The following is a 12,467-nucleotide window of genomic DNA, read 5'->3' as shown; positions in this document are numbered from 1 at the left end:
AAGAAAAAAAAAAAAACATTCCCTACATGTTATTTTCTATGTGGGAAACACAGGCTTTGGAGGGAAAGGGCTCCCTCTGACTGTGCAGCTCCCAGGAAAACCAGGCGGCTCCTGGCGATCATCCACCCTGGAAGTGGTGCCAACCAACACCTTGATCTGAAGCCTGATAAAGCCACAGCCCACCTCAGATGGAGGCAGAACGTGATTTCGGTTTGATCTCAGCTGCTTTCCAAACCCACCTGAGCCAGCAGGTAACTCCTGGGCAACAGGAGTGGGAATCTTCCTAAGAACACACAGCCCTCTCTTCCTCTAATAAATCTGGGAAGCGTTTTCTCTGCACTCATCTGAGCCAGTCGAGAAGCCCAAATGATGACTGTGGCGAAGCTAAAGTTATCACAGGGATAAAACCTCCAGCTCTAAAGGAAAAACGTGCTATCGCAGCCCTTTGCTACCAATCACAAAGGGCACAAACCCGATGCCTCTCTGTGTTCTGCAGAAAGAGGAGTTTGATGTGAGAGAAAAGCGGATTAAAATAACACTGGCAAGAAAAAGGATCAAAATACACCAATATACCCCGGCACGAGCGAGTCTGAGCCACCGCGCCCGAGGTCCCGCTGTGCCTCTGGCACACACGGAGATGGAAGCACTGCCACGATCCTGCTCGGCTGCTTTGAGGGGTCCCCTTTTGTAAGATGAGGGCCCCCAGCCATCCCTCCGTGCCTCCAGGAGAACATCCCATCAGGAGCTGCTCCTCCAGGGTGTCCTTGGCAGGCAGAGCCAGACCAGCCCTGTGCTGCCAGCCTGGGGTTCAGCAACGTCATGGAACACTGGAATGGTTTGGGTGGAAATGGACCTTCAAAATCCAGTTCCAACCTCTGCCACGGGTGGCAACAGCTTCCACTATCCCAGGTTACTCCAAGCCCCGTCCAGCCTGCCCTTGAAGATTTCCAGGGATGGGGCAGCCACAGCTCCTCTTGGTACCATGTGCCAGGGCCTCTCCACCTCATGGGGAAGAATTTCCTCCTTTTATCCTGTCTAAATCAGCCTTTTTTGATTTAAACCTGTCACTCTTTGTCCAACTGCAACAGGCCCTGCCATACATCAACTGGAATTGGACTTGATGATCCTTGGGATGTCCTGGAGAGGCACCTGGGGGCTGCAGGTAGAGCAGCACCGTGGCCCCCCCAAAGCCTCCATCCCCTCAGCTGCTGCTCACGGCGTTAATGCCCATCAGTTTTTCCCTGTTAGGAACAGCCTTTCCTTACCAGCAGTTCAGCAGGAGCGGGGGTGGCTGGGCTCAGCTCAGGCTGAACAATGAAATAATTGGGATTATTTTAAGTACACGAGGTTTTATTCTTTTAAAGAGCGAGAGTAATTAACCACCGGAACGTAACAGCAGCGTAGCGGGGTGGAGTGAATGCTCCAGGGAGGGGCTGGAGTCTCTCCAGGGAAATCTTCTGCCTTCACCTCACACGGAGCAGGACAAAACTCCAGGTACTCTGCAGGGGCTGAGCATGACCCTGGAATGGGCTCTTCCGTCTGGAAACCTGCAAATGTCAACACCCTCATTTCCAGCCTCTGATTATGTGGCAGATGGAAGCATTTTGAGGATGCCCAGGTGCTGCCAACAGCAATTCCTGGGGACTCCAGCGTGGCAGGAGGGAACCACACCTGCACTGGGAGACGCTTCCAGTGGGAGAGGGAATGAGGAGGATGCCACACACCAGTTCAGTGCCATTTCAGCTCCATTTCCCAGCACTGGATGTGAACCCCTCCACACCCAGAACCACAATGACTGGGAACAGGGTGACCACAAAATCCCAGCATGGTCTGGACGGGAAGGAAACTCCGAATCCTTGCTCCACTCCCTGGTGAGCTGCTCTAACCCAACACCCCCATACTCCCCACATGACACATCAATTAAAGCAGCTGGTAATTGTCTGCAAACACCTCTCCGTGGGCAGGGGCTCTCCAAGCCCTGCTGAAGCAGGTTCTATTTAGATCCACAGCAATCTCACAACCTGTGGAAGTGCTTCCACAAAATCAGACCTAAAATCCCCTTTTTCTGGCAGTTCCAGCCCATGGGCGCATGGAAGTTCCATCCCCCCAACAGGTATCCCTGGATGTGAGTTTCAGCTCGTGACTTTGATCCAGCATCGTGAGAAGCAAACATGGGATTGTAACATCCAAGACATCACGTCCAATTTAATTTTTGGGCTGTTCTCCCCCCTCCCACTGCAATCCCACGTTCAGGAGCACAGATCCCCTTTCATGTTTACTAATCCTTAGATTGCAAAAATTGTCATGTGAATTCCTTCTCCAATTAGCTCTGGTACTCAAAAATAAAATATTGTTCTGTTGCCAGCACAGTTCTGATCATTCCTGTCCTTTATACTTTTATTCCCCAGAGTCACTTGAAAAGCGGACGCTCCTTCCTCCTCCCCTGCAAAGCCCCCTTGGAAAATTTTTAAAACAAAAAAACGAGCAGCGATTCTAAAGGAAAGGCTTTGGTGGCTGAAGTGCCACTTCCATTCACCTTTCCATGATGGAAGGGGAAAAAAATAAAGATCAGAAGGAGGATTTAGACAAAAAGCCAACTAAGTAAAGGTAATTTCTGATACAGGAAAATCTGCTCGTTGTGTAGAGGCGCTTTGTTGAGTGGAACAGAAGAGACATCAGAGACTCTGCAGCGGGTTTTCAAACATTCCCAGCTTCCTTCCCAATGTGCCACCCGATTCCACACCAACCCAGAGACGCATTTTGGAATGCCAGTGTCCATGGAATGAAGGTGAGGAAGACCACCCAGCCCCTGCTCACAACGAGCCCCAGAGGGACACGGCCACAGGAGAATTGTGAGCCCAGCTGAAAACGTTTATGAGGAAATTCCAAGAGCCACCCAAAGTCACTCCAAAGTACCCAGAGCCACCCAGTGAGAGTACAAGCAATAAATGGGGCAAAACTTGTGACACCTCCCCCTGACCATGCTCATCTCCTCGCCCATCCAGGGCCTGGCCTCAGCGGTACCAAGAGCCCAGTGTGTTCATGGGGACAATCTGTGACCCACAGAGCCACCCATGGAGCTCGTCCCAGGATAGCTTGGGTTGGAGGGACCTTAAAGCTCATCCGCTTCCACCCCCTGCCATGGGCAGGGACACCTTCCACTACCCCAGGTTGTTCCAAACCCCATCCAGCCTTGGGTAATGCCACCTAAAAAACCCCAAGGTTCATTTGGTACTGGAGGAATCCAGTGACAAAGAACTCCAAAATCCATTAATAGGAGCATCCTTTATCCATTCCATATTTTCCTCTTTTGCCTCCTTGGGGGGGCTGGAGGGACTTGGACCTATGTCTTCTCCCATACAGTGACCAGAAAAATCACACAGCAGACTGCTGTCACACAGAAAAACACAAAAGCCAAAAAAAACCCCAAACGAAACACCCAAAAAACAAAACAAAACAAAAACAAACAAACAAAAAAAAGCCCCAAAAAACTAAAAAACCCCAACTTTAGAAACAAACCCTCATTAAAGCCAGGGGACAGCGAGCAAGAGAAGAGCTCTGTGTGCCGGCAGAGCTCCCTCCCCGGGCTGTGCCGCAGAGGTGATTTCGCACTCCACGGAGCGCAGCGCGAGGAGCCGCAGCAGCAGCAGCAGCAAACAGGCTCTGGAATCAAAAGAGCTCCCTGGCACTCCACCGGCCCCGCAGCTCCCATTCCAGGGGAGGAAATTTGCATCCAAAACATCAAGAGCACTTTACCTCGAGTTTAAAATAAATTCCGAGCAGATCCATGCCGCCAGCTTGTGTTTGTGACTGGAATCCCAGCCAGCGCCAGCCGGAGCCTGTCCCCAGTGAGAGCTTGGGAAGAGGGGATGGCACGGAGCAGGGAACAGGGATAAGGGGAGGACAGCACAGCTGCAGCTGGTCCAGCACCACGGGCCACAGCAATTAGAGCTAATTGGGGTAACAGCCCCCTGAGCCTGAAAAGGAACAAGCACTTGGTTCATATCCTGTGGCAGCTCCCAGCACCGCACGCACAGAGCTTGAAAGCACAGAATCATGGAATTTTTTAGGTTGGAAAAGAATCCCAAAGTCATGAAGTCCAACCATGCACCACCAAGGCCACCATTAAACCACGTCTTCAGGTGCCTCACCCAGGGGTTTTCTGAAGACTTCCAGGGATGGTGACACCACCCTGGGCAGCCTGTGCCAGACTGGATCCCTTCCTTTTGGGGAAGGAATTCTCCCTCACATCCAGTCTAACCGGACAGGGTGATGCTCTCCTGCCCATTTTGCTGCACAAGGAACACCCTCTATTAGTTCATTAGCACTGCAGTTAATTTGGCCCAGGAAAGCCGGGGTGCCCCCAGGGTGTTGGGTGTTCATGTCTGTGCTGGAGCCAGTGGAATTGTTCCATCAAACCAGGGCATCCCAAAACCTTGTCAGGCCCAGAATCATATGACTCTTTCCCGAACAAGTCCTGACAGGGCCAGGTGGAACCTGGCTCAGGTGGAGTCAGGACAAGACCCTCCCCTGCTCCTGAGAGAGCCACCCCAAAACCTGCTGCTCCCCCATCCCGACGCCGAGACACAACCCTCAAAGGGCACTTCCCGCTCATCCCAGACAGCTGCTGGAGGAGGCAGATTCGCCTTTCAAGGCACCAGGATTAATTTGCAGCTTCCCCAGGTGCCGGAAGTGCCCCGGCAGCTGCAAGTCTGGTCTGTGAGTGCCACCTACAGGGATCCCCTGTGCCCCAGCTCCTGGTGTGCCCCGACCCCGCTGCCCCCCAGAACCCCACCAGCAATGAGGGTAAATCGTGGAGCAAACAGAACCCTCTTCCCCCCTCGGCTGCTCCAGGACACGGGGGCACGGGCGAGGTGGCAGAGGGGGACAGGGGGAACGTGGCTTCTGTTTTCTCAGGGCCACTGATCCACGCAACTGGAATGAGGATGACAAGCAGATGTGAGAGTCAGGGAACGCCCTTGGTTTTGTTCTGGAACTAATTCCTTGCAGGGAGGAGCCGGGACGTTCCCATTTCAGCCTGGAGGAGACTCAGAGGAGGCTCCCGAGGGGCAGCTCCGATCTCTGCTCTCTGGGACAAGGGGCAGGAGCTGAGGGAACGGCTGGAGCTGTGTCAGGGGAGGTTTAGGATTGAATATTAGGGAAAGGTTCTCCCCCGCGAGGGTGCTGGGCACTGCCCAGGCTCTCCAGGGAATGGTCCCAGCCCCGAGGCTGCCAGAGCTCCAGGAGTGTTTGGACAACGCTCTCAGGGGTGCTCAGGGTGGGATTGTTGGGGTGTCTGTGCACCCCATCGAGTTGGACTCGATGATCCCTGTGCGGCCCTTCCAACTCAGAAGATTCCATGAATCCATGATGCAGGGAACAACCTCTCCTTCCTCACTCCCAAATAAGTAAAATGGAATTTGGTTCTGCTGCTGTGCAGAGGCCAGAATTGGCATCACAGGGACCTTATTTGTTCTTCTGTAGAAGAAAAGGGATTAATGTGAGAACAGGGAGAAAGGAGGAGACTTCAGAAAACTGAAACCAACCCGGAGATGACTGGAGAATCATGGAGTCACAGAATGCTGTGAAAGGGACCTTAAAGCTCACTTCATTCCACTTCCACACCTTCCACAGACCAGGTTGCTCCAAGCTCAATCCAGCCTGGGCTTGGACACTTCCAGATGGGCCACAAGGTGAGCAGCAGCCCTGCTGAGTAGGAGCAAGGCAGGGAGAAAACCCAAAGGACTCCATAAATCCACGAGCCCACCACAGCAGCCTCATCCCACGGGCTCGGCAGCCCCTGCACACAGCAGAGATGAATGGGTGGGCTGGAATGCTTTATTCCAGTGCTTCCAGGTACAACGACAAGAAAACCACAGATCAATACAGGGCCAGCGGCTGCTCAAAGACAGATCAGTAGTTCCAGGAGGGCGAAACACGAGCTGCTCCTTGGGGAGTTCAGACAACGACATGCTCAAGTGCTGTTTATTGACTCCCACCACAGACCCCTCTCCCAGCACTCCCAGCGCTGCAGGTCCCATCTCAGGCACAGAACAAAACCAACAGAGCTGACCTCACCCCGCTCCCACGGATCCCATTAACCCTGCAGATGGGCCAGGTGGTTTGGGCAGGCCAGAGAATCCCAGAAAGCCTCCAGGATAACAGAGGGATTATGTAAACTTTGGAAAATTGGCTTTGGCTTAACTCGGGGCAGACTGTTGTAGCCAGTCATGACGCACACAGGTGGTGGATCCCAGGTTGTGGCCCATTGGCTCCTTTTGGCTGGGATGAGCAGGAATCCTGCAGACCAACAGGCACACGGAGCCTCCACCAACACCCCGATTCATGCAGGAGATAGAAAAGTGCAGCAGTGGCTGGTGAGGCCTCAGCCTGCCCAAGGCCAGGCACAGGCAGGTCCACTGGCATTGCCGTGTTTAGCCTGAAAAACTAAAGTTGTTTTTTTTTTTCTTTTTTTTTAAACTGGAAAGCTACTGGAAGATCCAACTGGTGCAAAGAGACCTAAAACAAGGGTACCTAATACATGTGGAGCAACTGACAAGAGTAATGGAAGGAACACACCTGAACTGCTCCTTTGTGGAAACATCACGTGAGGTGTTCAAAGCCGCTGTTATTTGCAGGATCCACCCCAAAAACACCTGCCCTGGCCTGGCACTGCCCACACTGCAGGAAGTGACAGCTCCAGCTGATTCTTCTTGGGGAAATGGGATCATGCTGAACAGCCCAAGGAAACTCAGATCTGTCACTTGGTTTTCTCCTCTTAGAAAAGGCCTCCAAGGACTCGGAGCAGAGCAGGGATGGAATGTCACAGCCTGCAAAGGGCAAATCCAGATGCCAGCTGCTGCTGAGGGGCTGGATGGAAGTGGAAACAGCTTGACAGGGTCCCTAATTACAGCTCCAACCTGTCTCCAGCCCAAGACCAGGACAAGTGACAGCGTCACAAGCACCTCCGTAGCCTGCACCCTTTTAAAAGTGGCCAGCAGGACTCTGAAAACATGGAAATGGTGCAGAAATTCCAGGCTGGCACCTCAATTTCCTTCCCTGGTACCTACAAAGCACAGCCCAGGGACCTCATTACCTGCTCCACGCCTTTCCCTGCTTAAACACAAACATACGTTACAGGCAAAATTAATTCCAGCAGAATTATTTTCAGGGCAGGACCTACTGCTTGAGGTTCGCTCTGATCCAAATCACTGAACATTAAACAAATGCTCCACTCCTGCGAGGTGAGGAAACTTGAGAATTGCAAATCCCACCTGTCCAACAAGAGGGGAGCCTAAGGAATGCTCAGGTTCATCACTCCAGATAAAAGGAAGAATGAGGAATGTGTTGGTCAAACACCGAGTATGGCAGTGGATTGGGACAGTTGGGCTCACTTGGCTTCGACAGCACAAGGAACAACTTTCCAGAGGGAATAACAGAGCCAGGGAATTACCAGCACATGCAGCGCTGAAGGATCAAGAGAGATCCCTGACCATGGATCACAGACCATCCCCAGGGAAGCTGCAGCCGGGTGGAGCCATCCCAGCAATTCCCACATGGAACCTCTGCCTGATCCCATCTGCAGCAGTTACAGCAAGAAGAGAACACCCAAAGTAGGTGTGAAACGATCCAAACGACAGGAAAACAGGGCACATCCAAGCACTGTGTGCACATGGCAACGTTATTAAAAATATATATATATATATATGTACTTTAAAATCCTTTGTGCACATGCAAGACAGAGCTGCCACAGGCGTGGGATTTCTCCAGGAAACCTCACCTGTCCTGAACAAAGCACGGGATCACAACACTCCCTCAGCTGCCTCGGGAGATCCTGCAGCAGCTGCCAGCCCCCAGCCTCGCCCTGACCAGCACATCCCTGTCCCTTCTCCATCGCTGCCCCTGATCCACAGGGGATTTTGCAAGCCAAAGGAAAGGAGCCAAAGACATTCCAAAGATATTCTAAATATTCACCCTGAAGATGAATATCCTAAACATTCGCCCTAACGGTGCCGAAGGGACCCTCCCTGCCCGCAGGGCAAATCCCTCGGGTTCTCCAAACAAAGGCACTACCAGCTTGGGGGGGAAGCGGGATTTAAGGATGTGCTGCCAGTTTCCAAGGAAAGGCCAGGGATGGGAGCACTTGGCAAGCAGTTTTCACTGGTTTAGCAGCAGATCCACCCAACAACAGCCTCCTGACACATTCACCTTTGGTCCTACACAATCAGATCCTAAATATCCACATAACAATGGGCTGCAGGAAAGATCCTGGCTGAGTATCAGCCGAGGGAATGGAACTCCAGGGTCCTCGAGAGGAGATAGCTCAGCCAGGGCTGCCCTGAATCAGCCAAGAGGGGTTGGGATCCCCCTTTTCCAGTCATCAGCTGCTCCAAGACACTCCCTGGCTCACACCCGGCTCTTCCTCAGGCATCACAAATCCAGAGCTTGGCAGAGGTCACACGTGTCCCTGGTGAACTCACAACTGGGGCTGGGCAGAGTCCAGGCATTCCCAGACCTTTTGGTGGCTCTTCTGGAGAAATATTCCTTTTGGTTGTGGCCCCTTTCATTTGTAAACACATCTGTAAACCCATGAATGATCTGGATTATCCCAGGAACTGCCAATCCTGCGAAATTTAACTCGTTTAACTCATTCCCAAAGCTCTTCTGTCTGAGCTATCACCCTCCCACCCTCGTTTGTGTAACAGACACTGAGAGCTCTCACAGCTCCTCCCAGGAGCTGATTACAGAGACACTTCCCAAAGAAGTAACCTGATATTGCATGAAGGAAAGAGGATCAGCCTGGAAAAGGAATCTTCCAGGGCAAGGGGAGAGGGATATGAGGCACAGGGGCAGCTCTCGAGCTCAGATTTCAGGTGCTGAAAATCACCCAGGAGCATCTCCCTTACCTCAGCCTTTCCCCGTGCAGTGAACAGATCCCATCTTTCCCCAGAAATGTCCCCAAGAATGCACGTGAAGAAAACAGGTTTGGTCCCCTCTCCCCTGCCCCAGCTATGGAAGGGCTCGAACTGTTAATTAAGTCACTGTAAGCAGATAAAAAACTTGAGCACTGGAGATTCCACTGGGATTGGATCCTCCATCATTCCAGGCAGCCAGTGCCGCTGGTCCCGAGTCATCTGGAAAAAAGTAAGACACCCAAAATCAGGGGGAGCTGAGGTGACATTCCTCCTCAGCTTGAAACAACCTCCCCAGAAATCAAACTTGTGGGATGTAAACACAGCGCTAGGAAAGCAGGAATGGAAATCCCTGTGAGACTGGAAGTTTGAACTCTGATAAGACTTGGAGGCAATTCTCAAAATGAAAAAAAAAAAAACCAAACAAACCAGGAATTTTGCCGGGAAAACAGGAATGCACGTTCTATTGGGACTGGGAGTTTGAACTGTGATATGAGTTGGAAGCAATTCCTAAGCTGAAGGAAAAAAAAAAAAAAGAATTTTTGTTTTCCTGTCTAACACAGGGAGGCCCAGACTGGGCACAAGGGCTACGTCTTCCAACAGCTCTGTGACCCCACAGCAGTGTCCAAATAACCCTGTCAGTGAGACTTTCCCGGGCCAGAAAACGAGGAAAAGTGAGATAAATCCGTGTGCCAACACGGAGACCACACACAGGCGTTTTAATTTATGCAGATCTGGTTGTAGGAGCTGTGCCAGAGCTCCCACGGCTTTGGGAAAGGAGCCTCAGCCCCTTGTGAGGAAAAGAGCAACACACAAAACACACAAAAAGCTCCCTCACCGCCTCAGGTTCCGGGTTTCAAACACGGTGTCCTCGTCACTGTCGAGGGAGCCCAGCTCGATGTTCTCGTCCTGGCTCGACAGCAGCCCGTATTTCTTCCTCTGGGGCTTCTTCAACCTGAAATGAGTTTTGGGCTCGTTTCTGGAGCCCTCGGACCTGGGGCTGAGGGACAGGGAGAGCACAGTGAGTGAGCTGCTGTCCCCACCCAGCGGGATCGGAGATGGTTTAGCGCTAATTACCTCGGGTAATTAACAGTGCTGGGGATTTACAGCGACGTTTTGGACTCGCTGCCAAGGGGATGAGCGGGGAAGCAGAGCCCCGGCTGGCACAGGGAGGGACGGGGATTCAGGGAAAATGGGCACAAGCACAGGGATTAGGAGCCGGATTGGGGCAGGCAAGGGACAGGCGACACCGTGACTGGCTTCGGGGGGACCCAGACCAAGGCCTGGACTGCCAGGGGCACGGCCATGGGGGGACAGGGACCGGGACAACCGGGACAAGCAGGGACACTGCCGCAGGCAAGGGTGACTGTGTCCAGGACCAGGACAACCACGGTGACATCCCCGACCAGGGGAACCAGGACAAGCAGGGTAGATCCCCGGGCCAGAGAACACTGAAATCGGGACAAGCTGGGACACAGGCCAGGGTCAGGAGACACCAGGATGGGGACACAGGCCGGGACAAGGGGAACAGGGACTGGGAGCAGCAAGGACGCAGCCCCGGGTCAGGGGACACCAGGACGGGGACAAGACCAGGAGCGGGACCAGCAGAACACGGATACAGCCCGTGCCCCCCGCCTGCCCCCCCCCCCCGCACTCACCGGAACGCCCGCAGCACGAAGTAGAGCGCGGCCAGCGCCGACAGAGCGCTCAGCACGTAAACCGCCCGCCTCAGCACCGGCAGCCCCGACCCCACCGACAGCCTCGGCCCGGACTCGTGCTCCGACTCCGTCTGCGTCTCGTTCCCTGTGGCCGCCCGCGGCGGCACCGTGCTGTTCCCCGGGCTGGGGGCGGCGGCGCGGCCGAGGTGCGGGACGAGGAGGAAGATGAGGAGGAGGAGGAGGAGGAGGAGGCGCGGCATGGCCGGGCCGGGCCGGGGCAGCGGAGCGGGAGCGGCGGCCGCAGGAAGGCGCCGGGACGGTGCGCGCGGCGCAGGCACCGCCCGGGCCCCGCGGAGCCGCTCGCGGGTTCCGGGGCTGCGCCGTTCCGGGCCGGCCGTGACCCGCTCACGGAGCCGCCGCGGGGCTCCGACATTTTGCCTTCAGGGTCGTCGTTGTCCCCTCGCGGGCTGCGGCCACCTCGACGGGGCCGCCGTGTCTCCCTCGCTGCAACACCCCGTCCGCCACAGACGCCATTTTCCACTCGGGGTCATCTTCCTCACTCAGGGCCGCCATTGCCCTTTGAGGACTCTCGTTCCTCCCTCAGAGCCGCCATTTCCCCCTCAGGCTCGACACTTTCCCCTCATAGCAGGACCTTCTCCCCCGGAGCCGCCATTTCCCCCTCAGGGTTATCCTTCTCCCTTCAGGGCGGCCATTCCCTGGAATGCTGGAAACGGGAGCATTTCAGGAATTTCTATCCTCCACCTTTTTCCTCTGCAGACGCTTCGGGCTGACCAGGGCTCAGTCACTGCCCTTCAGCCCTGCTCCACTTCCCCGTTTTTTTCCTCAGGGAACGGCTCAAGCTGTCTGGACACACAGGGCTTACTTTTAAAAAGGCATTTTGGCTAAAACTGGGTCGCTCGAGCTCACGTCAGACCCACGGCACCCAAACACCTTCCCGATGACGCCACTGGGTTACACATCCAGCCCCTGGATCCAGCGATTCCCTCACCCATTCCAGCAAGACATCATTAACTCAGCGCCATAATTAGCAACGCCGAAAATAACAGCACCTCCAACCTGGCTCTATTTTTGTACCTGTTCATTATTTCTGCCTGCGTCTAAGCATCCTATTTAGGGAGGTCTTACAAAGCATTATTTTTAAGTATTTTCAGCCTGAATTCATTTAAGCCTCACCTGACTGCATTTTTATCAGCAAAGCTTTCGTTTTATTTAAAATCCTCTTGCATTAACATGCAAAAATCCTCACTGGTGAATTGCTCAATATAACCCCCAGAAGCGTGTCATGGCTGATTGCTTTTTTTAAATGCTGTTCACTTAGATAATTTGAAAAAGGTTAAAGGAGGAAAAGTAGGTTTTGTGAAGTGAGCTCAATAATCCCCTCCTGCAGGCAGGAATGTCTGGAGACTCTTATCAGTGGAGAATGAGGAACCGATGGCTCTTGGACAGCAAGTCCTCAGGGCTTCTGACTGAGCCCATCAACAAATTCTGAGTTTATCACTTTAAAAAAATAGGGAGAAAAGGGCAGGATGAAGCAATCAACTCCTCTTTAACACCAAAAAAAGGGTAGGAGCAGCTGAGATCATCAAAAATTGTCACTGCTCTCACCCTGCAATCTCCTGCCAGAAACACATTCAGCCTGTCAGCCTCTCCCAAGACAAATCCTCCTCATTATTTAAGCTGCCACATTTCTGGGATTTAACCAGCAGCAAGACCTCATTTTCCATGAGGATCACACATCAATCTGCTTGGTGCAGAGTGCAGCCACTTCCCAGCACCACAGCAGTGGTTTGTTCTGTGCTCTGAATTGGGCTATGCACCAGACAAATACTTTTGCCAGTGATATTTTGTTTCTCGCAAAAAGTACCACAGAGATCTG

The 12,467-nt window shown here is 53.3% G+C and overlaps 1 protein-coding gene across 1 annotated transcript; it reads right to left on the bottom strand.

The window, feature by feature from the left end:
- Window positions 1-9,746: 9,746 nt before the first annotated feature.
- Window positions 9,747-11,003, bottom strand: FAM174C (family with sequence similarity 174 member C). Its single transcript, XM_066205884.1, is given in 3 exon segments — window positions 9,747-9,912; window positions 10,571-10,848; window positions 10,851-11,003. Coding segments are annotated over 3 exon segments (597 nt in total).
- Window positions 11,004-12,467: the final 1,464 nt, after the last annotated feature.

Source organism: Chamaea fasciata, unplaced genomic scaffold (assembly GCF_029207755.1).
Source record: "Chamaea fasciata isolate MVZ Bird 193981 ecotype frontalis unplaced genomic scaffold, bChaFas1.0.hap1 SCAF_28, whole genome shotgun sequence".
In the NCBI taxonomy this organism is placed as follows: Eukaryota; Metazoa; Chordata; class Aves; order Passeriformes; family Sylviidae; genus Chamaea; species Chamaea fasciata.
This window is presented reverse-complemented; position numbering and strand designations above follow the sequence as displayed.